The 25,838-nt window shown below is 41.9% G+C and overlaps 1 protein-coding gene across 4 annotated transcripts in view; it reads left to right on the top strand.

Moving 5' to 3' along the window:
• Nucleotides 1-25,838, top strand: part of SEPTIN6 (septin 6) — an 87,505-nt gene that overhangs the window by 52,278 nt on the left and 9,389 nt on the right. Inside the window, exons 7-11 of one of the 4 annotated variants that reach the window (XM_030210666.1) lie at nucleotides 1,543-1,711; nucleotides 1,934-2,066; nucleotides 14,816-15,006; nucleotides 16,711-16,755; nucleotides 20,320-21,178. In XM_030210666.1, coding sequence (XP_030066526.1) covers nucleotides 1,543-1,711; nucleotides 1,934-2,066; nucleotides 14,816-15,006; nucleotides 16,711-16,714 — 497 coding nt within the window. In that variant the 3' untranslated portion in view covers nucleotides 16,715-16,755; nucleotides 20,320-21,178. Of the gene's footprint in view, nucleotides 1-1,542; nucleotides 1,712-1,933; nucleotides 2,067-14,815; nucleotides 15,007-16,710; nucleotides 16,756-20,319; nucleotides 21,179-21,202; nucleotides 21,424-25,838 lie in introns of those variants that run through there. The other 3 variants (XM_030210662.1, XM_030210663.1, XM_030210664.1) reach the window with 3 other exon arrangements.

Below are 25,838 nucleotides of genomic sequence, written 5' to 3' on the forward strand. Positions count from 1 at the left end.
GCTACCTTCTTCCAGCAGTTGTTTTTTTTTTTTTTTTTAAGTTCTCTTCTGTAAGAATGTGCTGCATCCTTGTCAGCCAAATGGAGCTCCCCTGAGATGAGGGACTTGACTGACAGCATGGGAGGGGCCTTCAGCTGCATAGACGGAGCTCACCCAAAATTGTTTTTAGACCAGCACTGGGAACAGCCTTCAGCCATGTAGAAAGAGCTCAACTGAAGGAGCCCAACCTGACATTGCTAGACATTGGCTGGAGTGTTTTTCTTGCAGGCACAGGAGTGGCCCCCACATCAGTGTAGCTAGACATTGCCAACAGGAGGAGCTGTATGTTTTATATAAAAATAAAAAAAGGGGGGGGGGGGTCAAGACATGATCGTGTTATATGCTGACTCATGTTATTGCGGGGTGTGTTTATATCGCTGCACTACGAAATTTGATTCACACGTAGTATTACAATGTAGAGTATTTTGTTTCTTGGTGATGGGGTTAGTCCATGTGGTACAAGTCAACGAGGTAGCACAAAAAAACTACAAGACATCAAGGACCATGTCCGCCCTGTGTCCGAGGGAGGGGGGAAAAAAACCTGTTTGAAAGCAGCAGGAGTGTAGTCTTCCAACCCAAGTAACCAGTTGGTGCAGGAGGCAGGTATTATTATAAAATTTCCATCCATGGAATAAATAATCTAGACTCATTTTGGGCTTCCCTGCACCCCACCAGAACTTCGAAAACTCTTTCCTTAACAGCAGCAAGTCTCTATGTAAAAGATGAATCGGAATGGTCTGCAGAACATACAGTATGAGAAGTAGTGTGGCCAACATGTTGAGCTCTTCACTTGGAATGTACACAACGGTATATACCATCTTTAGTGAAGGAGTGGCCTAGTGGTTAGGGTGGTGGACTTTGGTCCTGAGGAACTGAGTTCGATTCCCACTTCAGGCACAGGCAGCTCCTTGTGACTCTGGGCAAGTCACTTAACCCTCTATTGCCCCATGTAAGCCGCATTGAGCCTGCCATGAGTGGGAAAGCGCAGGGTACAAATGTAACTAAAATAAAATACATAAATACATTTCAAAGAGACAGTCATTCCTTTTCCATCAAAGGTGGAATAAGTTACCTTTTGAACTTATGACAGTTATTTTTAAAAAGTGACTAAAAACCTTGCTTTTTTCATAGGTTTTCCAATAAACTTTTGCTTGTGCATTTGTCTGAAGGTGGCCTAAGACAATTAATAGCCCAGAATGTTGATGTCAGGGTTAACAAGTCCATGGTTTAGTTTTGAGATCTATGATGTTTGTTTTGATGTGTATTGTCATTTTATTTATTATTCTGATGTTATGTATTACATATATTTAGCTCTGTGATATATATTTTGTGGAATTCCGCTTGGGTGTTACTTGATGAATGAATTATAAATTTTGCTAAATAGTTACTAAGCTGCAATAAGCCTCTGCGGTATTCAGTTGAAAGTGATCCAAGGCTTCCTTGTCATTTTTGCTCATTTAGTTACATTTTAATGTTGTGTTGTTTCTTTTTTTTATTATTTAGTTGAAAATGAAAATCACTGTGACTTTGTGAAGCTCCGAGAGATGCTGATCCGGGTCAATATGGAGGATCTGCGTGAGCAGACGCACACACGCCATTATGAGCTCTATCGTCGGTGTAAGCTGGAAGAAATGGGGTTTAAAGACACTGACCCAGACAGCAAACCATTCAGGTACGCGCACCAGTCCCACTAAACTGGTGGGAACTGAACCCCCAACCCCTATCCCCTTGCTATACTGGTCCTGGTAATGACCATGACAGGTGGTAGAGGGGGTTTGGCTGGAGATAGGTGGCCATGCAGGAGGATAAAATGGCTTCCATGTGTTCTTTTGGTCTTTGCACTAATGGTAGTTTCACAGTTGGCTTTACGCTTTTAATTCTGCTTTGCTTGTAGCTTGCAAGAGACGTACGAGGCCAAACGGAACGAGTTTCTGGGAGAGCTGCAGAAAAAAGAGGAGGAAATGAGGCAGATGTTTGTCCAGAGAGTCAAAGAGAAAGAAGCAGAGCTGAAAGAAGCAGAGAAAGAGGTAACATGGAAGCAAGCATGGCCACGAGCATGGAGTGGGAGGAGGGAAAGCAGGGAGAATGTGCTGCCTTAGCATCGGGGAGAAGGGGGAGAGGAGCATGATTGCAGTGGCGTACCAAGGGGGGGGGGGGCGGGGGGGGTGGTCTGCCCCGGGTGCACGCCGCTGGGGGGTGCCGCGGCGCGCGCCTGCTCCTCCGAGTTCGCTAAACTTCAGCGAACTCGGAGGAGCAGGCGCGTGCCACGGCACCCCCCCCCCCCCCAGCGGTGTGCACCCGGGAGGGGTGTCATTTTGCTGGAGGGGGGGAGGTGTCATCTAGCGGGGGGGGGGGGGGGCGCATCGGCGCTCCGCCCCGGGTGCCATCCAGTCCAGGAACGCCACTGCATGATTGTGTTGGGCCTAGCATTCAGGGTGGGAGCAATGAGGCTGTGCTGCTGCTGTAGTTTTGTTTTGGGGTTTTTTTTGGGTGGAGGTGGGTACGAGAGCATGGCATGGATACTCAGAGGAGGTAGGTGAGGCTGTTCAAAGGGAGTGGGTTGCCGTTTTTAGGATGCTACTAGTAAGTAGTTCTTTAATGTACAATTAACAAGGTATTCGTGGCTGTGGGTTTAGAAGAATTACTACTACTACTACTTAGCATTTCTATAGCGCTGTCAGGGTTACGCAGCGCTGTACAATTTTAGCATGGGGAAGGACAGTCCCTGCTCAAGAGAGCTTACAATCTAAAGGTTACAAACTATGTAGTCAGTGTAGGTGACTTACAACTTATGTAGTCAATGTAGGTAGCTTACAATCTAAAGGTTATAAGCTATGTAGGGAAAGTGGTAAGGCGCCAAAAGCAAGGGAGAAGAGATGGGCTTTGAGTAAGGACTTGAAGATGGGCAGGGAGGGCGCATGGCGTATGGGCTCGGGAAGTCTTTTCCAGGCATATGGTGATGTGAGGCAGAAGGGGCGGAGTCTGGAGTTAGCGGTGGTAGAGAAGGGTACAGATAGTAGTGATTTGTCCTGAGAGCGGAGGTTACGGGTAGGAACGTACGGGGAGAGGAGGGTAGAGAGGTAAAGGGGGGCTGCAGATTGAGTGCACTTGAAGGTCAATAGGAGAAGCTTGAACTGTATACGGTAGCGGATCGGGAGCCAGTGAAGCGACTTGAGGAGAGTGGTGATATGAGAGTATCGATTCACGCGGTAGATAAGACGTGCGGCAGAATTTTGGACAGATTGAAGGGGGGATAGATGGCTAAGCGGGAGGCCAGCGAGAAGAATGTTGCAATAGTCCAGACGAGAGGTAACGAGCGAGTGGACGAGGGTTCGGGTGGTCTGTTCAGAGAGGAATGGGCGAATTTTGCTAATATTAAAGAGGAAGAAGCGACAGGTCTTAGCTGTCTGCTGGATATGGGCAGAGAAGGAGAGGGAGGAGTTGAAGATGACTCCGAGATTGCGGGCTGAAGAGACGGGGAGGATGAGGGCATTGTCAACAGAGACGGAAAGTGGGGGAAGAGGAGAAGAGGAGAAGAGGGTTTGGGTGGAAAGACAAGGAGCTCGGTCTTTGCCATGTTCAGTTTCAGATGCCGGTTGGACATCCAGGCATCGATGTCTGAGAGGCAGGCCGAAACTTTGTCCTGGGTTAGAAGATAAGGACAGAAAAACATGGGGGAGAGGGTGTAAAGGTACCAGTATTTTTTTTACAGGGGAGTCATCACGACAGGATGAGCATCATCAGAAAAACGACGCACCCTCAAGACAAATAGACTGCTTTTTCATAACTTTTTTTTCAGCTGCACACTTTTAGAAGACCGTTTCTTCTTCCAGGAATTATTAGAGCGATAACATACAGGGACTCCTGAGGCAGGCCAGAGCAGCCGAAACACGACTCGTGTTGAGTCCAGGTTTTATTAATAAACTTTTGCTGAGAACTTTTTGAGTCCAGTAGAAGTTTCTTGACATCATCCATTTTGTCGCCTTCGCTGTGACTTTTCCTTTGGTTTTTGAAAAGCATTATTATTCCAGAGTGAAAGTTCTGTTGAGTATGTATCATCCCATCCTAGGCGAAGGAGATCTCAGATAAATTGAACCATTGATTGTTTGGGAGGCTTGAAAGGCCAAATGAGAACTTTTATACCACCATTGTATTTTGAAAGTTTTAGTTTAAGAGTTATTTGAGGGACTTTATTTTTTCCAAATAAACTTACTGAGGAAGCTATCCAATTTTTTATAAAAATGTTGTGGGAGATAAGTGGGAATCATCTCTATATATAAAACGCACCTCCAACATTCTAATGAAGCCTCCATAAGTCCCAACATTCTAAATCTGTGGTGGTGTAGATCAAAGTTTGCCCATGAGTGTTTGCCCTGCCCTCGCCCGTAAGGGAAGGGATGCTACTTTAGCTATCATAAGAGGAGGGGGGGAACACACTCACTCTCTCACACTCACTGTGTCTCACATATGCACTCGCACAAAGTCATTCAGAAACACACACACTCTCACTCAGATACACAATCACACAGACACAATCTCTCTCTGACACACAATCGCACAGTCACTCACACACACACACACACACACTCACTCACTCAAACATACACACTACGAGGAAAACCTGGCTAGCGCCCGTTTCATTTGTTTTGGAAACGGGCCTTTTTTACTAGTGCTAATATAATTTGTTTTCTGAGCAGCAACTATTTTTATTGACTCTGTTCTTCCCCACCAACTAAGGAATAAGGAGGACCAGTGATCTAGTTGCTCTTTGACCAATTAGTTTTAATGGTTTGTGAGGGATTGTTACTGTACCATATGCCCAAATACTTAAGTTTTTCTGGTTCCCATTTAAATGGGAATTCTGCTGTATAATTCATGGTGAAACGAGAGAGGGCCATAGCTGCTTACTTGGTCCAGTTGATTTTGTAACCTGACAGGAGGGAGAAAGCATCAATGCATTTTAAGATTGAGGGTAAAGATTTAACTGAGGTATATTAAGATGTCTTCTGCATATACTGGTAATTTGAATATGTGGTTTCTGTTCAGCAAAGTGGGACTTCTTTAGACAGCAGGAAATTATATTTATATTTCAGTTTAGTTTTGGGATTTTGGTTGGTGATGTAAGTCAATTCTAGTTGTCTTATTTCAGAGTCCAAATGGTCTGTCTCTTGCTTAAGTTGTTCAGCCCTGCTGTATAATTAATGATGTCAAAAAAACTTCCCAAATAAATACTCTGGAAAAGGTAAACCAGATAGAATACGAACTAGGAGATAGTCAAGTGCGAGGGTTGACCTAGAACGGTTCTGGGTAACTAAAAACTATTTAATAATTAGTAGAGAGGTTCTCAGAGTGGTGAACTCGCCCAAAAACGAGGCACCACCGCAAAGTGACGCCTCTAAGGGTGGACAAGTTTCTCTATCATAGAACTTCTCACAGATATATATTTTTTTATAAAAGATGTTTTCAAAGCAACACCATCTGTGTACTACACAAAATGTGACTTAATAAATAAATGCTTAACTCTCACAAATCTCAGAACCGAGCAAGTCAGTCCTGTCACTTGCTCCTATAAAAACCTCACACGTGAAAATTTTTTTTTCTATAGATGTGCCCTAATCTCTTAACTTCTAAATGTATGATCTCTGCAATGAAAGGGCACCTGATGGTGTGCTATCTCCTCAATCAAGAGCCAAAGATCACAATACAAGAAAATCGGCTCTTAGCTTTTGAGATGGTCGAGAGGATCCTCTTGACTTCGGTCCTTGTCAGTAACTTCAGTCCTTGTCATTAATCCATCTTAATATTGTTATCACAAAACACTGTCCGTAGCAATAGCCTCTTCCCCAATGTGATGTAATACCACCTCTGAATTAAATCCCAAAGGTGAGCCAAAAATATTGAAACTTTCGAAGCTAGTATATAATCACTGCATGGCCGAGTTTCAAGAAATCACTGTCGCAGGACTCCACAACGGCTGTCCAACCTCTCAATTCATTTAGAAGGATTCTTTTGAGATGATGAATTGAGAGGTATGGGTTAAGGCCAGCGGTGTCATCATTAGGTTGAAAAGGGTTGGCGAGAGTGGAGGTCCTTGGGGAACACCGCACTCGGGTGTCCATGAAGCTGACATACTCGAATTAGATATCACTTAGATCTTGTGGTTAGGAAGCCTTTGAACCAGTTTAGAACGTTACCTCCTATTCCGAAGTATTCTAGGATATATAATAATATTTTATGGCTTACCATGTCAAAAATGCACTAGACATATCAAATTGTAGGAGGAGTATATTATTCCCAGTAGCAATAGCTTGTTTAAATTTATTTGAGAGTGATTAGTACTGTTTCAGTACTGTGATTGGACCAGAATCCCGATTGCGAATCATGGAAAATAGAGAATTTATTTAAGTAATCAGTTAGTTGTTTGGTAACCATGCCTTCCATTAGTTTGGTTACAAGAGGAATAGATGCCACTGGGCGGTAATTGATTAGGTCATTGGTGTTTTTCTTTGCCATCTATCCCCCCTTCAGTCCATTCAGAACTCTGCCGCACGCCTGATCTTCCGCCTGGACCGATATACTCATATCACTCCTCAAGTCACTTCACTGGCTTCCGATCAGGTACTGCATACAGTTCAAGCTTCTCCTATTAACCTACAAATGCACTCGATCTGCAGCCCCTCCTTACCTCTCTACCCTCATCTCCCCTTACGTTCCTTCCCGTAACCTCCGCTCTCAAGACAAATCCCTACTTTCAGTACCCTTCTCCACCACCGCCAACTCCAGCCTCCGCCCTTTCTGCCTTGCCTCACCCCATGCCTGGAATAAACTCCCTGAGCCCATACGCCAGGCCCCCTCCCTGCCCATCTTCAAAGCCTTGCTCAAAGCCCACCTCTTCAATGTCACCTTCGGCACCTAACCACCATACTTCTATTCAGGAAATCTAGACTGCTCCAACTTGACATTTTGCCCATTAGATTGTAAGCTCTTTTGAGCAGGGACTGTCCTTTTTTTGTTAAACTGTACAGCGCTGTGTAACCCTAGTAGCGCTCTAGAAATGTTAAGTAGTAGTAGTTCTTAGGTATGGGGGTGAGTAAGATATATTTCCTTTATCCTTAGGGAACAGACCATTTTGCAGCATAAACTTAAGATTTATTGTAAGTTCTGATATAAATTGTTGAGGGGCAGATTTTATAAGGTAATTTGGACATATGTCTAGTTTGCAGTGGGATTTGGCGAATCTTTTAATTGTTCGAAAGATGGTATTATCTGAGAGGGTGTCAAAGTTAGTCCATGTTCGGTCAGCTGGATGTTCATCAGGGCGTGGGTCTAGACAGTTGAGGAATTTGATATAGTTGATGTTATTGATTTGGTAACGTAAGTCGTAGCTTTACAATTTTCTCATTGAAGTACTTCGCCAAATTATCTGCTGATGGTGTGTCAGCGCTATTTGAAGTAACCGGTGCAGTGTCTAATAATTTGTTCACAAGCTGGTAAAGTTTGTGTATCATTGTAGTCTGACCTGATTTTGGTTCTGTAATATTTTGTTCTTTTGGTGTGTCTAATGGAATACTTGTATTTTCTATGTAGTTGTTTCCAAGCATTGAATGTTGAGTCATCTTTCTTTTTATTCCATGATCGTTCTAGTCTTCTAACTTGTGTCTTTAATTTTTTTCAATTCTTCGTTAAACCAAGGTACTAAGTTCTTCCTTCGTGATGTTCTAGTTTTCAAAGGTGCTGTGTTGTTTAATATGTTTTCACATCTGTTGTCCCATTCTAAAAGCAATTGGTTTGATTCTGCTTGTTCTGACCATTCATTATTATAAAAATGTTGCCAGAATATTGATGGGTCAATTTGGCCTCTCGTGGTATAGGTTAGTCACTCTTGACTATATTGTAACTCTTTTTTTTGCCATTGAAGGGAGATGTTTAATTTGTAGTGGTCAGACCACGGTGTGGGAGTCCTTCAGCTAATATAAAATTTGAGTCAGAGGAGAATCTGTGTGAGATGATATCTAAAGTGTGGCCTTTCATATGGGTTGGTTGAATATTAGGCGTGTTGAGATCCCATAATTGGAAAAAGTCTTTAGATTCATGCACATTTATTGAGTTAAGGTCTTCAAAGTGAAGATTAATGTCCCCTAATATAAGCAGGTTGGAATAAGAGACACATGCATTCGATATGAAGTCCGTGAAGTGTGTCTGGCAGTCATGCCAATTTCCTGGTGGTCTATAAAAGAGAACAGCATTTAGGTGGTCATGAAGATTTATATGGTTAATTCTAACTAAGGCAATCTCAAGATGGGGAAGTATAGATTCTAATAACTACAATAGCAGTGATTATTGTATAAATGAGGGAAAAGTCTCAACTACTACAGCTATGTTCACACATTGGTGTTCATTTTATAGCATGTAGAAAAAAGTCATCACCAACTGAAAAACCCTCAATTATTTGTTTTTTTTACTTTTTATTGAAAATTTTTTTTTAATAAATACGATGTCCTCCAAATTAATTAATTGCAACCGGCGCAGTACTGAGATGGAACAGGCACGGAATTGAAAAGACAATATGACAAGATAAGTGAACGGCCATGCTTTTTTTTCTAATAAGTGAACATTTTATTTTTAGTTTCACTTAGACATTACAGTTAATTAATTTGGAGGACATCGTATTTATAAAGAAAAATTTTTTTCAATAAAAAGTAAAAAAAAACAAATAATTGAGGGTTTTTCAGTCGGTGATGACTTTTTTTCTACATGCTATAAAATGAACACCAATGTGTGAACATACAGTGGGGGAAATAAGTATTTGATCCCTTGCTGATTTTGTAAGTTTGCCCACTGACAAAGACATGAGCAGCCCATAATTGAAGGGTAGGTTATTGGTAACAGTGAGAGATAGCACATCACAAATTAAATCCGGAAAATCACATTGTGGAAAGTATATGAATTTATTTGCATTCTGCAGAGGGAAATAAGTATTTAATCCCTCTGGCAAACAAGACCTAATACTTGGTGGCAAAACCCTTGTTGGCAAGCACAGCGGTCAGACGTCTTCTGTAGTTGATGATGAGGTTTGCACACATGTCAGGAGGAATTTTGGTCCACTCCTCTTTGCAGATCATCTCTAAATCATTAAGAGTTCTGGGCTGTCGCTTGGCAACTCGCAGCTTCAGCTCCCTCCATAAGTTTTCAATGGGATTAAGGTCTGGTGACTGGCTAGGCCACTCCATGACCCTAATGTGCTTCTTCCTGAGCCACTCCTTTGTTGCCTTGGCTGTATGTTTTGGGTCATTGTCGTGCTGGAAGACCCAGCCACGACCCATTTTTAAGGCCCTGGCGGAGGGAAGGAGGTTGTCACTCAGAATTGTACGGTACATGGCCCCATCCATTCTCCCATTGATGCGGTGAAGTAGTCCTGTGCCCTTAGCAGAGAAACACCCCCAAAACATAACATTTCCACCTCCATGCTTGACAGTGGGGACGGTGTTCTTTGGGTCATAGGCAGCATTTCTCTTCCTCCAAACACGGCGAGTTGAGTTCATGCCAAAGAGCTCAATTTTTGTCTCATCTGACCACAGCACCTTCTCCCAATCACTCTCGGCATCATCCAGGTGTTCACTGGCAAACTTCAGACGGGCCGTCACATGTGCCTTCCGGAGCAGGGGGACCTTGCGGGCACTGCAGGATTGCAATCCGTTATGTCATAATGTGTTACCAATGGTTTTCGTGGTGACAGTGGTCCCAGCTGCCTTGAGATCATTGACAAGTTCCCCCCTTGTAGTTGTAGGCTGATTTCTAACCTTCCTCATGATCAAGGATACCCCACGAGGTGAGATTTTGCGTGGAGCCCCAGATCTTTGTCGATTGACAGTCATTTTGTACTTCTTCCATTTTCTTACTATGGCACCAACAGTTGTCTCCTTCTCGCCCAGCGTCTTACTGATGGTTTTGTAGCCCATTCCAGCCTTGTGCAGGTGTATGATCTTGTCCCTGACATCCTTAGACAGCTCCTTGCTCTTGGCCATTTTGTAGAGGTTAGAGTCTGACTGATTCACTGAGTCTGTGGACAGGTGTCTTTCATACAGGTGACCATTGCCGACAGCTGTCTGTCATGCAGGTAACGAGTTGATTTGGAGCATCTACCTGGTCTGTAGGGGCCAGATCTCTTACTGGTTGGTGGGGGATCAAATACTTATTTCCCTCTGCAGAATGCAAATAAATTCATATACTTTCCACAATGTGATTTTCCGGATTTAATTTGTGATGTGCTATCTCTCACTGTTACCAATAACCTACCCTTCAATTATGGGCTGCTCATGTCTTTGTCAGTGGGCAAACTTACAAAATCAGCAAGGGATCAAATACTTATTTCCCCCACTGTAGCTGTAGTAGTTGAGACTTTTCCCTCATTTATACAATAATCACTGCTATTGTAGTTATTAAGATTTTCTAAAGTGTGAGCAGTGTATCTGGTGTTGGAATGAAGTATAGATTCTGCAATAGATGTAACAGTGAAATGGGATTTATAAATTACCGCTATGCAGCCTCCTCTTTTTCCATTTCTTGTCCAATTTGTAGCCTGGAGGGCATAAATCTAGGATGATGGGGTCTTTGAGATCATGAATCCAGGTTTCAGTAATAAACAGTAGATCTAGATTGTCTGTAGTGATCCAGTCCATTAAGGTTATTGTTTTGTTAACTACCGATCTTGCATTTATGTTTCCCAGTTGGATTGATTGGTAGAGGACATTTAGAGTAGGGGATGTGTTAATTTTTATTGTCTTCCCTCGTGAGATTTGGAATTGTTTTGTCCTTTCTTACCTTTATACTGGCTGTATTCATATATGGTAGATTACTACTACTACTACTACTACTATGTAGCATTTCTATAGCGCTACAAGGCATACGCAGCGCTGCACATAGAAGAAAGACAGTCCCTGCTCAAAGAGCTATGTAATAAAAGTGAGCCAAGTATAGGACAATCAAGCCATTGTGACATCACTGATGAGGTTGGCTCTTATTGGTGGCCTGAGGCATTATGACATCACAATATTAGCTCTGGTTACAAGAGACTACTACTACTACTATTTAGCATTTCTATAGCGCTACAAGGCACATAGATGAAAGACAGTCCCTGCTCAAAGAGCTTACAATCTAGTAGATCTTCCTTTTGGTTGATTATTGTTCTTTTGATGAGGTGTGTTGTTTTTAGGCAGTCTGCATGACTTTAGTACTGTGGGAATGTTGTTGTTTGTGAGAGGGGTGGTTAAAGCATGATAAATTAGGGATGAAAAGTAAATTGTTAAAAGCAATTTGGAGATGTTCATTTTGGCTTAACCTTTGTGAAGTTCAGTAGGTTTACAGGTTATACAATATGATAATAAAATAATGATGCAATAGTTGAAAGTGTGAATCAGAAGAATGCCTTATAATGCAGCCGAACTAGTAGTCACTATATACGAATTAACGGCCACTAGTACAGTACAATAGAATACTATAGTAACTTAGGCTCTAATGATTCTGAATGCCCTTATCAGTCTAATGCAACGAAATGGAGTTAAGAGCATTTAAAATGTAGTCATTACTTTTAGGAACTAAGATACATAATGTACTAAAATACAGTAAAAGATATTATAGGACATTAACATGAAGTAGAATCCATAGTAGCTAATGGAATATTACTCATTTAATGGCAGTTTCAAATCATTAATACGGTTTAGTATCATGCAGTAACATAGAAAGAGGACAATACCTTGAAGAGGAAACCTTAATAGTTAACTCTATAAAATAGATTAAAGGTAATTAGAGGCTATTGCTATGAAGACGGAGCCATTAATAAGACGTGTACTCTTTTTTTCCGCTTCTCCACCATCTACCGCCCAGGCCTGGTTCACTTCTCCTAGGTCGGGCTCGACCTCGTGGCGTGGAGCTATACTCGAAAAGTGCCCGCCATCTATAACATAACAGTAGGTGAAATTTGAACATATGCAACAGAATAAATGAACAAAATCTTCGATGTCTTGTCTTTAGACCTTGTGACACTAAAGATTGGTCTATAAAACATACAGATATCAATATCTTGTGTAGAATAAGGTTGTGGGTATAATGGTTCCAAAAAAGAGAGAAGGCGTCAATATTGAATAAAAGAGCTGCATGCAAAAAGAAAGCATTATGTCCGAAATGCTTATTGTGTACTCATTTATGATCGACAACGGTAACAAAACATAAAAGGAAAGAGGAGATAAATGAGTGTGAAAATGCAGCTAATATTGAAGAATTTCAGAGTATAGTATGGATATAGAATAAATGGGTTATTTACAAAGAAAGCGCCGTCGTATCTGAAAGCATATTTATATGTTATCCTAAAAGTAAACGGTAATCAGGAAGCAAATCGATATGGAATGTCAGAATCGCTGGTAAATGGGAGACAAACATAATATTATTATTATTATTTTACATTTGTATCCCACATTTTCCCACCTTTTGCAGGCTCAATGTGGCTTACATATAACCGTTAACGGTGGTAGCCGATTACGGTTTGAACAAATACATAGTATGAATGAATACAAAGTGATATTGTGGTATAATGAGGTATATGTATGGTGGGAAACAGTTGGGGGGAACTTAGAGAGGGAAAGGGGGAAGAAGAGTCAGGTAATGTCCGGTGCAGTCTTTGGTTATGTTGTGTCGCAAGTGACCGGTATTTTTATGTTGGGTCAGTGGGGTATGCGCTTCTGAACAGGTCTGTCTTTAATGCTTTCTGAAAATTTTAGGTGGTCGATTGTAGTTTTTACTGCTTTTGGCAATGCGTTCCATAGTTGTGCGCTTAGGTAGGAAAAGCTGGTTGCATAGGTGGATTTGTATTTGAGTCCTTTGCTGCTTGGGTAGTGGAGGTTTAGATATGATCGTGCAGATTTTGTGGAGTTTCTGATTGGCAGGTCGATGAGGTCTATCATGTATCCCGGTGCCTCTCCATAAATAATTTTGTGAACAGTTGTGCAGATTTTGAAAGTGATGCGTTCTTTGATTGGTAGCCAGTGCAATTTTTCTCTGAGTGGTTTGGCACTGTCAAAACGTGTTTTTCCAAATATAAGCCTGGCTGCTGTATATTTTGGGCGGTCTGAAGTTTCTTTATGATTTGATCCTTGCATCCCGCTTAGATTCCATTACAGTAATCTGCGTGGCTTAATACCATGGACTGTACCAGGTTACGAAATATTTCCCTCGGGAAGAATGGTTTTACGCGTTTGAGTTTCCACATTGAGAAAAACATTTTCTTTATGGTGGATTTCGCTTGGGTCTCTAGTGATAGGTTACGGTCGATTGTTACTCTGAGAATTTTCAGGCTGTCTGAGACAGGGAGGGTGTATCCTGGGGTGTTAATGTTTGTGGGTTTGTATGTATTGTATTGGGATGAGATGATGAGACAGTGTGTTGTTTTTTTTTTTCTGTATTGAGTTTTAGTTGGAATGCATTTCCTCATGCTAAAAAACACAGATTTAGTGTTTTTGTCACCACGGCACAAAGTACTTTGCTGGTTTCAAAATGAAAATGGTTATAGATAATGCTGATCTAATACTATTAATAGACAATCACAGAAAGATTCTACAAAAAAAAATGGTTATTTGTAAATCCCAGTGGCATTTTCATCAAGGATACTGAACAGTCTAAAAATAAAATATGTAAATGGACTTCACTATAGCACTGGTCAGACCGATGGTGAAAAAAATGTATGCAGACCAGACTTAAAACATTAAACAAAAAGAGAAAAAGTGCTAAGTTCCACGAGCCTCCCAGTCAGAAATAAATATATTTTAGGGCATAGAAAACAGTTTTCTACTGACTTAGCTCATTGTAGATTATCCAGTAGCTAAGTTTTGATTATTTAGGAGCTTTGGGAGGATGGCTATATGATTATAGCCCAAAGTCATCTGGTTTATATGATTAATTTTATATTTTTATTTGATTTAGTTTGGTTTTTACATATATAATCATGATATATAAATTTGGTTTTTACATATGTAATCATAAGACTTTTTCACTGCCTTGTTTTAGGCTACCGTTTTGTAAGCTACTTTGGGTCTTTTTTTTTTTTTAGAAAAGCAAATGTAGAAATGAAAATAAGTTACCTTATGTCTTCTTAGGGCTCCTTTTATGAAGCTGCGGCAAAAGGGGGCCAGCGCTGGCGTATGTTTCACACGTGCACCAAAGCCCCTTTTTACTGCAGCTGGTAAAAGGAAAGGCTCGCTTTCTAACAGGAAATGCCGCGTGGCCATTTCAGGGGGGAGCCCTTACTGCCACCCATTGAGGTGGCAGTAAGGGCTCCCCCGTTAACCCGGCAGTAACCGGGCAGCGCGGCACTGCCCATTTACCACCGGGTATACTCCGGCACTACAAAAATGTTTTTGTACTGCTGTAAATGATGACACGCTAGGGGTGGAAAGTACCGCCAGGCTGCTGCAGTAGCCCAGCGCTGCTTCCTGTGTAGCGAGCGGTAAACCTGCGTTGGGCTGACCGCTGCTCAGTAAAAAGAGCTCTTAATTTGCTGAAGAATAAAATGCTTGTGTACATCATGTATTAAAGCGGGGCTTCATATTTAATAACCCACCTCCATAATAATGCAGTCCTGGAAATGTTAAACCAGATTTGGTTGCCAGTAAATTCATCTGTGGAAGAGCTGAATCACATAGCAGGTCTGTGCAGCAGCCTGCAGTTAAAAGCCCAGTGTCGTCAGGGTTTCTGTATCTGTTCCCTGTTTTTTGTTTTCCTGTTTCAGCTGCATGAGAAGTTTGATCGCCTGAAGAAATTGCATCAGGATGAGAAGAAGAAGCTGGAGGAGAAAAAAAAGTCTCTCGACGATGAATTAAATGCTTTCAAACAGAGGAAAACGGCAGCAGAGTTACTCCAGTCCCAAGCCCAGCAGGCCGGAGGCTCACAAACTCTCAAGAGGGATAAAGAGAGGAAAAAGTAAGTAGAGAGAAGCAAGCACATTCCTTTGGCCTCATTTTCTAAAGACTTTTCACTCGGTGTATCAGCCCCATTTTAGACAGGTTGCTGAAGTAGGAATCGGTTGAATGTGTTGCACCCCTGGCTGAGGGAGTAGTTCAGAGTTTATCGTTATTAGGGACAAAAAAATCCAAGACAATTGTGTTCTCGCTCAACCTCTGGAAAGTAGTTGCTGTCGCAAGCACCTGTTGAGACAGAACACCCATAAATCCCTACCGCAAAGCTATCAAATGCATCACTGGAATAGGTTTGGGATTTGAAGTGATTTTACAATGAGCTAAGTCAGTAGAAAGCTGTCTTCTGTGCCCTAAGAGAGATTTGTTTCCGACTGGGAGGCTCATGGAACTTGGCATATTTTCTCTCTTTGTTTCTGTAAATTCATATAACATCTGAGAGATTTTTCAGATTGTACGTATTGCATGTGGGGGTGCGGGAGATCAGAAAGAGACGCAAGAGTCTAAGGAGAAGGCTGCCCTTTGTTGGGGATTTGTAAGACTGCACAGCAGGGAAGGGGTGGACACCCCCCCCTCCTTCAATCAAATAAAATAACAGAACGTATTGGATATAGAAGTCTTACAGGCATTTGATGATGGAACCCAGAGGCCACTGGATCTTGTTTATGTAGAATACTAGTGGTCAAAGGGTCCAGGAGGCACATGGAACTCGCTTCTTGGGGTTTTTTCCCCCCCCCCCCAAAGCAAAATCTCTCCTGTTCATTTATTTATTTTTGTTACATTTGTACCCTGCGCTTTCCCACTCTTGGCAGGCTCAATGCGGCTTACATGGGGCAATGGAGGGTTAAGTGACTTGCCCAGAGTCACAAGGAGCTGCCTGTGCCTGAAGTGGGAATCAAACTCAGTTCCTCAGTTCCCCAGGACCAAAGTCCACCACCCTAACCACTAGGCCACTCCTCCACTCTTACTTTTGTTGTATTTGGATCCATTTCACAGTACAGTAAGTCACTGCTTCTGTGGTAGGTTGGCCCTATTTTTATGAGTCTTAGATTAAAACTGAATAATGCACATGTTTTATCAAAAGTCTACCCCCCCCCCCCCACACACACACACACTTTCCCCAAGGCACAGAATAAGAGATGAAGGGGGAGGGTAAAATTAGGCCCAATGTTTCCTCCAAAGAGATTCAGATGAAAATGTTATTAATCCCATTGAATGTCTCGGGTGGCAGAGGACCATAAAAAGATAGTACATGGAGCAGACACAAGAGAAAGGGGTCCCAGGCCAGCCTTCAGTATCCCAGGGAGGAGATGAAGGATGGGAACAGAATGTTGAATGAGACCCTTATAAAGGCCAGATAATTGTAGGGGCAGTGGAATATAAACCAGATTCACTTTCTTCTGGTTTCATCAGGCTTAATGCTGTTGACCTTGGTAGGAGACCATGAATAAGTGTATGCATACATGCGTGGTTTGTGTGTGCACACACTTGCATTTCTCTGGGTACATTCTCTGTTAGCTGGATGAAGCTGTAATTGATATCTGCCAACCCTTCCACTGCTTTCCATAAACTCTACATATTTAACTGTTTGGAGAACCCTTGTGGTATTCCTGTCTATCCATCATAAGTTGGTTTTTTTGTGCCTCATGATTAAGTGGTTCTTTGATGTTCATCTCATCTTCATTTTCATTTCCTATGTACTGTTTTACAGCTAACACTGCTCTTTGCTGCATGCTGCATGGGTCACATTTTCTTGGTAAGCTTCATTAACTACCTTCCAGCTGGGCAATCAGATCACTTCTAGATCTCGGAGGACAGCAGTAAATGCGTCACATGGCCTGTAAACATCTCATTAAAAAATTCTCCTATAAAGCTATGACTATATATGGTCTCTCTAGATATAGATAGATATAGATAGAAAATCTATATATTTCTCTTTATATATATATATATATATATATATATATATATATATATATATATATACACATACACACGTGGAGCCATGCCTGCTTCCTCAACAATGAAATGGGCCCTAGGAAGGCTGTCATGTAAGCTTTTTTTTTTTTTTTTTTCCTCCCCTCTGTGTCCAGTGATTCTCCTCCTCCCTGCTCTCCCATCCGTGACCCGCGATTCTCTACTGTCCTCCCATCCCATCAATTCTCCTCTGCCCTGCCCTCCCTTTCCCTTCCTCCCCTCGATGTCCCTCGATTTGTACCTGAACGTTCTCTGGCTGGCTGGCGCTGGCTTCCGTTCATAACATCCCTCCTGACGTCAGCTTGCCTCTAGCGTTTCTTTCCCTCTCACTGTTCCGCCCTCTGATGTCATTACGTCTTGACGCGAGGGCGGAACAGTGAGGGGGAATGGAACGTTGGAGGCTGGCTGACGTCAGGAGATGTTACGAACCTAGGCAGCCAAACATGGAACGTTGGAGGTGCAAATTATTATATAGGATATATATATACACACAAAGTATATAAAGGACATAAGTTTATATATTTTAGACAGGTCGTAGAAGTAGGAATTGCGACATGTGGGTCAGTGCATCTCAAGTTTCATCAATATTTTAAAACAGAATCTGCTGATGTAGAGCCTGATGTGAAATACAGGAGAAACACATTTATTTTTATTTATATTTTGCTCACACCTTTTCAGTAGTAGCTCAAGGTGAGTTATATTCAGGTACACTGGGTATTTCCCTGCCCCTGGAGGGCTCGCAATCTAATTTTGTATCTGAGGCAATGGAGGGTTAAGTGACTTGCCTAAGATCACAAGGAGCAGCAGTGGAATTTGAACTGGCCACCTTTTGGATGGCAAGACCAGTGCTCTAACCACTAGGCCGCCACTACACACATTTATGCGCTAGATGCATGCAGCATAAACAGCCATTTTAGAAAAATAAATAATGTTTTGGCTTTGAACCCGTCGATATAACTGATTGTTATGGCATATTACGGACCTTTTTGGAAACATAATTGGTTATTATCCCAACGCTGTCATAGTAACTGGTTTCTCTTGCCAGTTTAGCATGTGGAGGAACAAAAATCACTGGGGATTAAGAGGCAACCCCTTCACCAATCCTCCCAGTAACAAAACCTAAATGTACTTGGAAGCAGGTGTAATTCCTAAGGCCAGTCTTTTAGGATGTAAATTTTTAGTTCCCTTCTCAAATGGGGAATAAACATCTAAGAACTTGCCATGACCTGGTACCATCCAAGCCAGGCCTCCTTGCCATTTGCATATAGTTGGGTTTGTTACTAGTATATCCCAGCTTTGTAAAATGGGGACATAGACATTTATGCAAGATAAACATTTAAGTTCGGGTTTATGCACATATCAAATGTGAATAGGGCCTGTAAAATGAGGGCCATAGTGTAACACCGCATTGGGTTCTATGTAAACGGTGGTACTGTGATGGAAATGGTTTTGCTTTTGGCTTTTAAATTTTCTTACATTTTGTCTTAAGCCCAATGCCAGGGCTGCCAAGAAAGGGGGAGCAAAATTTCCTGGGCCTGACACTGGGGTCTGTCTCTTTCCTGCTCCTATCGGGAACCGGTCCCAGCACACTGGAGCAGGTGAGACAGACTGCAGTGCCTGGCCCCCTTGGAGGCCACAGAGGAGCAGATGCACTGATGTAGGGGGTAGGGGCCCCCCGCATCACTGCATCTGCTGCTCTCCGGCCTCCCAAGGGGGGCCTGTCACAGGGATCTGATGGCAGCCTGAGGGGCAGTGGCAGTTGCATTCCAAGTTGGGCCCGGCGGCCTGCATCCCAAGTATGGGTTTGGGGGGGGGGAGGCGGCAGCAGCAGTGGCCTGGCTCTTGGTGGCCCTGCCCTGTGCTGTGATACTTTTGCCTTGAGATGGAAGCCAAAGGTGAACCACAGGGAATGTCTGGTACTGCCCCAGTCATTTTTCTACAAGTGGATGAGGCATGGTACACATTTAGTCTTCTCTCCGCCTCTGGCTCACTGCACATCTCCGGCTCTTCCTGCTTTTAGGGATCTATTAGAGGAGATTCTGCCCCAGTGCAGCTGGTGTGTCTGGGTGCGTGGTTGCACATGCATTTCCCGTTTCTGTGCAGGCCATTGTTCTCCAGTTTCTGGGCTAGTCTGGAGGGCTTACCCAATATGTACATTCCTGGGAACTCTGGCACCTCTGTACTATTTCAAGTAACTGTTTTATTTCCTTTATTTTAAATGCCATTCTTAAGAAAAAAAAAAATCTTTCTCGTAGTAATTTTGCATTCTTAGATTGTGACGACCCCCCCCCCCCCCCCCCCCCCCCCGTCAATATCATATTAGGGAAGTATTGTAGCAGGTCATCTGCAATACTAAATGCCAAAGCTCTCCTTAGGTTGAAGTAATCTGAGCTTAACATTTGTCAGCCCATCTTCAAAAGAGCATCTGCCTACGTCTTTTTCCTATAGCATCACTAAAGGTAAAACCATCTACAGAGAGAGAATATAGCATTCCCATTCTATAATGGAGCAAAAGAGCTTTGTCCATTCATCCTAAATTTTTATATCTGCTTTATGTCCTTGACATTGACTAGTAATAGTAAATTTAAGGGTTATTGGGCTTCTAAAGCTAAAATCGTAGGTCATGGCAACGTTAGGTTTTTAGAGTAATTCCATATCATGGACATTGAAGAGGAATGATCTGGCCTTGGATCTCTGATTTGGCCTTTGCTAGTGCTGATTTTTATTCAGCGTATGGTACAGCAGTGCTGTCTTAAGGTTCCCAGGCTGGAGTTTGAGGCAGATAAGGCCTTTGACAGTTGTCCGTCTGTCCTAGGGGATGCAGCGTGCATGGTTGCCTCTGCCCACGTTCTTCTAGACTAGGAATGTCCAATCTCGGTCCTTGAAGGCCGCAACCCAGTCAGATTTTCCGGATTTCCGAATGAATGTGCACGAGATTTATTTGCATACAATGGAAGCAGGGCCTCCAAATATATCTCATGCATTCATTGCAGAAATCCTAAAAATCCAAGGGCTGAAATTGGGACACCCCTGTTCTAGACCTTCCTAGAGGAACCATATATGGTGTGCTGAACTCAAGGGAATGTGGGAAGTGAAGTTCAAAGCTACTGCACCATTTCTCTGATTCTGAATGGTTGGTATCCATGGGTTATTAAACACTCTAGAATTGTTTCTGGTAATCCTGCTGCTGGTGTGTTTGTGTGTCTGTACAGTCATTTTCAGCTGAACTATATTAACTAAGATGGAGTCTGTTGCCATTTGTTGATGCATTGGGGACTTACATGTGTTGCTTTTGAGTCAATCCATGAAATCATTAACTCACCCTTTTTCTTTCATTTTTCAGTTCTGGTTTCCTGTAGAACCCTTCCTTTGGCACCTCCGAATTGAATTTCCCCATATCCTCTTAATGTAGTGTGTGCAACTGTGCTTGTCTCCTCCCCACTCCCCTCCCCCACCCGCCTTTCCCTCCTCTCACCATGAGTTAAAGATATAACGAGCCTGCACCTCCTGGCAGTCTTCTGGTGAAGAAAGCAGCAATTTTTCCGTGGAACTGGCTAAGAGCTGCTAAGCTACCTCTTAAACTTTTCATCCCTAGCATGTGGCAGTGTGATTTTTGTTTTGCAGGACTAACTGTTCCCACTGGTTCCCTCACAACAGCCCTTTTTTTTCACTGGCATCACTGCTGCATGGTTAAGGGCTTCTCAGCTGCTTTTGGTTCCCCAAGCCAAATCCATCCATCACTTATGTCTGCGATGAATGAGACTGTTCAGGAAACAGGGGTAGAGATTTTACTTTTTTAATTTTATTTTTTTTTCTGACCGTACTTTTACAAATTTTTTTAACACTGTGCTGCGTTGAGTTTAAATCTGCTTGTGTTGTCCAAGTCAGCCTAGATGCTGTTGGTGCTTAAAATTCAGTTGTTCCTCTTGAGTATTTCTTACCAAATATTTTTATACCCTTTTTTAAAAAAATCCTTTATATTCCTGGTGCACAACTGTTATAGAAGGTTTATTAAAATGAAGTTAAAAATACAACAGGTGTGTTGCCACTGCTTTACTCGCCTGGGTTTTTTTGAGGTGCACAAAGTACACTGATGGGCATTTACATTAGGAACTGTCTTGGGTTTTTTTTTTTCTCATGTGATTTTATATTTGTTAAAATTGCATCAGGTGTTAACATTTTTTTATTGTGTTTCTGTTGTCTTGTTTTACACTTTTTCTTTTCAGTAACCCCTGGCTGTGTACTGAATAATGTTTCTTTTGCTGCAATGTGATGGAACAGAGCTGCTTTTTTTTGCTAGTCTTTCCAACTGCTGGCTTTAACTGCAGTGATTTGTCCAAACCAGCTGATTTTATTTTTTGTGTTTGAAACCATTTTTAATGACAATCTCTTTCGTGCACCTGTAACATTGAAATCCTTCTTATTTTTTCCAGAAAATGAAAAACTGCATGTTTTAAGTATTTCTTTTCTGTCATTATTTGTTTTTTTTTTGTTTGTTTTTCGTTTTTTTTTTTTAATGATATAATGTGAAAATGTAATTTTTGTGTGAATTTTGTTGTTTTTTTTTTCTGGCAAAATTAATGCAATGCAAATGGTATTTATTAGGTGCTTTTATAAAGACAGAGTACCTTGTGTTTTAATTATAGAATAACTGGGGGATTTTGTTTGAACTACTGTATAGTGTAATTTGGGTCACTTAGTTTATTTTCCTTAGTGTTTCCACCAGACTAGTCCAGAAACCTGTAGGTTGTGTCCATCGACCAGTGGATGGAGAAGTCGTCTCTGCCCTATAAGGGCACCATGCAGTATGAGTCATCAGTATTTGTCTTCAGCAGATGGTCACTGTGCCGCTTGTAGACTGCTTTCTGTAACTGCTGCGGACTTGGTGTGAGAACTAATTTCTGTTGATCAGAGGGGCGTACCTTTTGAAAAGGTTTGCATTTTCCTGAGCAGGAATTTTCAAGCACTCTGACCTGGAACTGGGGTGTAACTCTTGAGGTCTAAGTTCCCCACCCCTCCCTCTTTTTTTTCATCGCAGCATGGAGGAAAGGCCGGCAGAAGAAGAACTCTTATAGGGATTACTTGGAACTCTGCAAGTCCTTTTCATCTTCTTCTAACTTCCCTTTTCCCCTGGCAGGGGTTTCTGGGGTAGAGAACATTTGAAGACTGGATAACTTGTAGAAAGTTGGCTTTATTGCTCTACCCACCAGCTAAGGTGTTGGACATGCAGGCACCGAAGAGCTGTCTGTTTTCCTGCATATTGCTTACAGTACTCTTGCTCTCTCCCACTCCTCCATGTCTTTTACCCTGGTCGGAGTGTAAGAAGGACCCGCGCGTTTAAACACCTGATAAAGCAAAGTAATATCTGGTGTGGACTTGCTCTAAGTGATTTATTACAAATTAAAAAAATACACATCCACAGAGGTTTTCTGGCCGATGATGAAGCCCAGCCCCCCCAAAGCTTGTAGTTACACTGGGGGCTTCTCGAGGCCTTTCCTCTGTAGAACGTCCTGATTATTTCAGTGATTGTTGTTTCTTTCAGTCAGATATTTTGATGCTCGTTTTTGTGATATCTCCTCACTTTCTAGATTAATAATAATAATAATGTATATCTTGACAGTCTTTATTCAGCACTGCAGTTCCTTTCAGGTAAGCTGCATTTTTCTCGAGTGTAATATTTGCTGGCTGCTATGAGGAAGTCCAGGCAGGTGTTAATTGGTAGAGTCAGGAGTGGCATATTTTATTTGTCAGTGCAGCAATTTGCTACCATTATCTTGTGTTGGGAGCTATTTTTTAGATTTGTGGTCTGGGAGGCCAGGCTAACACAAGAAGTGCTAATTTTCCAACGGCTGTTTTCAAGGTGCACCGAGTCAAGAGTTTTTTTTGTTTCATGGGGGAGCGCGCGCTCTAATTTTTCTGTGGTCAATTCCCACTTTGCACAGCATTGGTAAGGAAGAAGAAATTCAATTTTCCTTCAGCCCCAAACTAACCATCTTCTTTATTGGGTACTGGAGACATGCTTCCTCCTGCAAGGAGGCAGCTACATGGTGGTTTTACGTGGCTAGTTTGTCTGTCTCGGAGTTTTTCCACACCATTTTGCCTGAACTTCAGGTGTCTGGTCTTGAAACAATTGTCAGCTCTTGCAGCAGCTCTTTCAAGCTTAAAGAAAAGTTGGTTTGTGTCTTGCGGTTTCTTTCCTGGAAACAAATACTCCTTTCAGGTATTTTTTTATTTTTTTTATTTTTTTCTTTTCTTATTCCTCCACTGTTCTGCCTTCTAAGGTAGCAGTAACATTGTTTTGAGTTTTCATATGATTTTATTGTTTTTGTTTTGTTTTGTAGAATTGGTATTGTGTTGGGAATTTGTCTTTTACTGGCTCAGCCCATGTGGGGTCTGTGGAGGTATCGGAACCTTCTTAGCTGAAATCTTTAAAATAACTGATCCCATTCCTGAGGGGAGCATCCTGGTGTATTTAGCCTCTTGGATGGAATGAGCGAGCTGATGATACTCTGGTTCTGTTATATCTGCTTGATTATGCTCTGGTGAATATTTTGTCTTATGTTTATCTGTTTGGTTTCTATTTCCATAAGAAGTTTTCATGGTGAGTTCTAGTATTGTTCCAAATAGTAGAGCAGTTTATCTGAGAGTAGCCATACCTCTTAAGCAAGAAGTTGCTGGTTCAAAGTTGACTTCTGCACTAACTGGTTTCCCACTTCAGTCTAAGTATTCTTCCATCAAGAGCCTATTGGTTTGTACAAAAGCTGTTTATTTTCCCTGCCTTGCAGGTTCTTCCTAGTGCCTTCTGCTATATTCTCATATCTTTGCATTCTAGGACTCCAAGTTTCTTCCTCCTATATTATTGGGTCATTCTCTTCTGTTAGGTTTCTCTCCTTGGTGGTTCTGCTGCTAATGTTGGCTTAGAGGCATATTTTCAAAGCACTTTGGGAGGCTAAGTGCTTTGAAAATGAGCTTGTTAATTTCTTGAGTGGATCAGGTAGTTCTTCTGTATGTCTGCTTTAAAGCTTGGATGTTAGGATGACTGTTCCTATCTATCTTCGGAGGTTCTTCAGAGTCAACTCTCCCTAACCTAGTCATTTTTTTAGGGTCCTTGAGCACTAGGACTTCACATTGGCTAACTGCAAGTTCCCCACACACAAAGAGTTCTAGTACAAGAATCTGGTAGTTTCTAATGTCTTTCCATTTTTTGGAGCCTTGATTACTACCTTATATCAGTCAAAACAAACAGTGCAGTGGCCCACAGATGGAATAGAAAGGCGGAGCACCAGGATGAGTAGAAGTAACCTTTATTGGAGGACCCAACATGGGCTATGTTTCGGCATATCACTTTTGTCAGGGATCAGATGTTGATCTCCTAGATTGAGACCTTTCTATAGTTCACAAAGTAGATATAATTTTTAAGGACTGTTGGCTGTCAGTGTGCTCCAAGGTAAACAAATAGTAGTAGTAGTAGTGATTTTTATCCTCTGCAAGTCATAATTGTCTCTTCTCTGGATCTCTTACACAGAGTGGTAGACATAGCAGTTTTTCACAGATTGCTTATTTTTCATCCTCTGCAAGTAGTAACTTTTCGTAGAGTCCATTTGGAAAAATAGTCATCCCTTAAGCCAAACCTAGGGTTGAAGTTTCCTTGTCCCAAGGACACAACTACCTTTGAACTGAACTACAATCTATTTTTCATTAGTTCTCTGAATTCTCAGGGTAGGAACCCTCAGCTGCCATGGATTCTGTGGGTGTGTTCTGGTCTGTTTAACCAGAACCCATACAACCAACATAAGAGCAGAACAGACTTCATTGGGGATCAGGCAAAGTCACTTATGCCACACAGTCTCACTACAACCTTCTCAAGTTAGTGGAAGTGTGAGGCGCAAGTTCTTTCCCTTTGGAAGTCCAGCATTGGCTCTCTTTCCCATCTTTAATGACCATGGATGTTCTAGAAAGAGCTCAACTTGTGAGCATTCTTCTGCCACCTTACATTGAGGAGCTTTTTTCCAACTGCTCACATAGATGCTCTTGAACAACTGGTGAACTGAAGAATACAGCCTAAGCTCCTTCAATTAGGAGGAATTAGCAAGGTCTAGGGAACTTACAGGCCAGTGGCAGTAACTATATAGCTTCAACAGTCCTTGACTGGTCCTAAAGAGAACCTCTGTTGGTTAAATAAAGCAAAATTTAAAAATGCTGTCTTTGCAAGTTTCAAGACGTATCTGGCACTGGAAGAGGGAGTAACTGCTCCACCTCAAGTTGTAGAATTTTCTTCAGTACATCTGAGAGGGCTCTGCTTGACTTCTGTGAGGAAAACTGTATGGCAAGTACAATGATTTCCTTGTTCTGGTGAGTTTGTTGTTACAGTTTGGTTTAATTTTTCAATGCATAGAGTCTCTGGTTATTAGAGCTTTCATCTCCTGCTTACTCACTCTCGGCTAAGAGATCCTAGAGAGATCACCAGGGAAGTTCTTCACAAGTGCAGACACTGAAACAATCTGGACAGCTAGCTTTCACTTTAAAAACAACAACAACAACAACAAAAAAACCCCAGGGAGGAATCCTCAGTATGAGCAGTGCCACCTTTTTTTTAATACACACAAATCTTCCTTCATAGAGAAATCATAAGATAGTTTGTAGTTTCTCCTCATGCATTTGTTAGTCAAGCTCTGGCAAAATCTTGGGACTCGCTAGGCTTGGTCGTTTGTCCTCACAGTCTCAGTAGTCTTAGCTTTATGAATAAGCAGCTTCTCAATTCTCTATAAGACCACAAGGTTCTCTTTACATTTTCTTTGCTTCCTAACAGCTGTTACATGGCAGGCTTTTTTTTAGGATTCTTCCAATATTCTATACTCGTTT

This window comes from Microcaecilia unicolor, chromosome 7, assembly GCF_901765095.1.
Source record: "Microcaecilia unicolor chromosome 7, aMicUni1.1, whole genome shotgun sequence".
In the NCBI taxonomy this organism is placed as follows: Eukaryota; Metazoa; Chordata; class Amphibia; order Gymnophiona; family Siphonopidae; genus Microcaecilia; species Microcaecilia unicolor.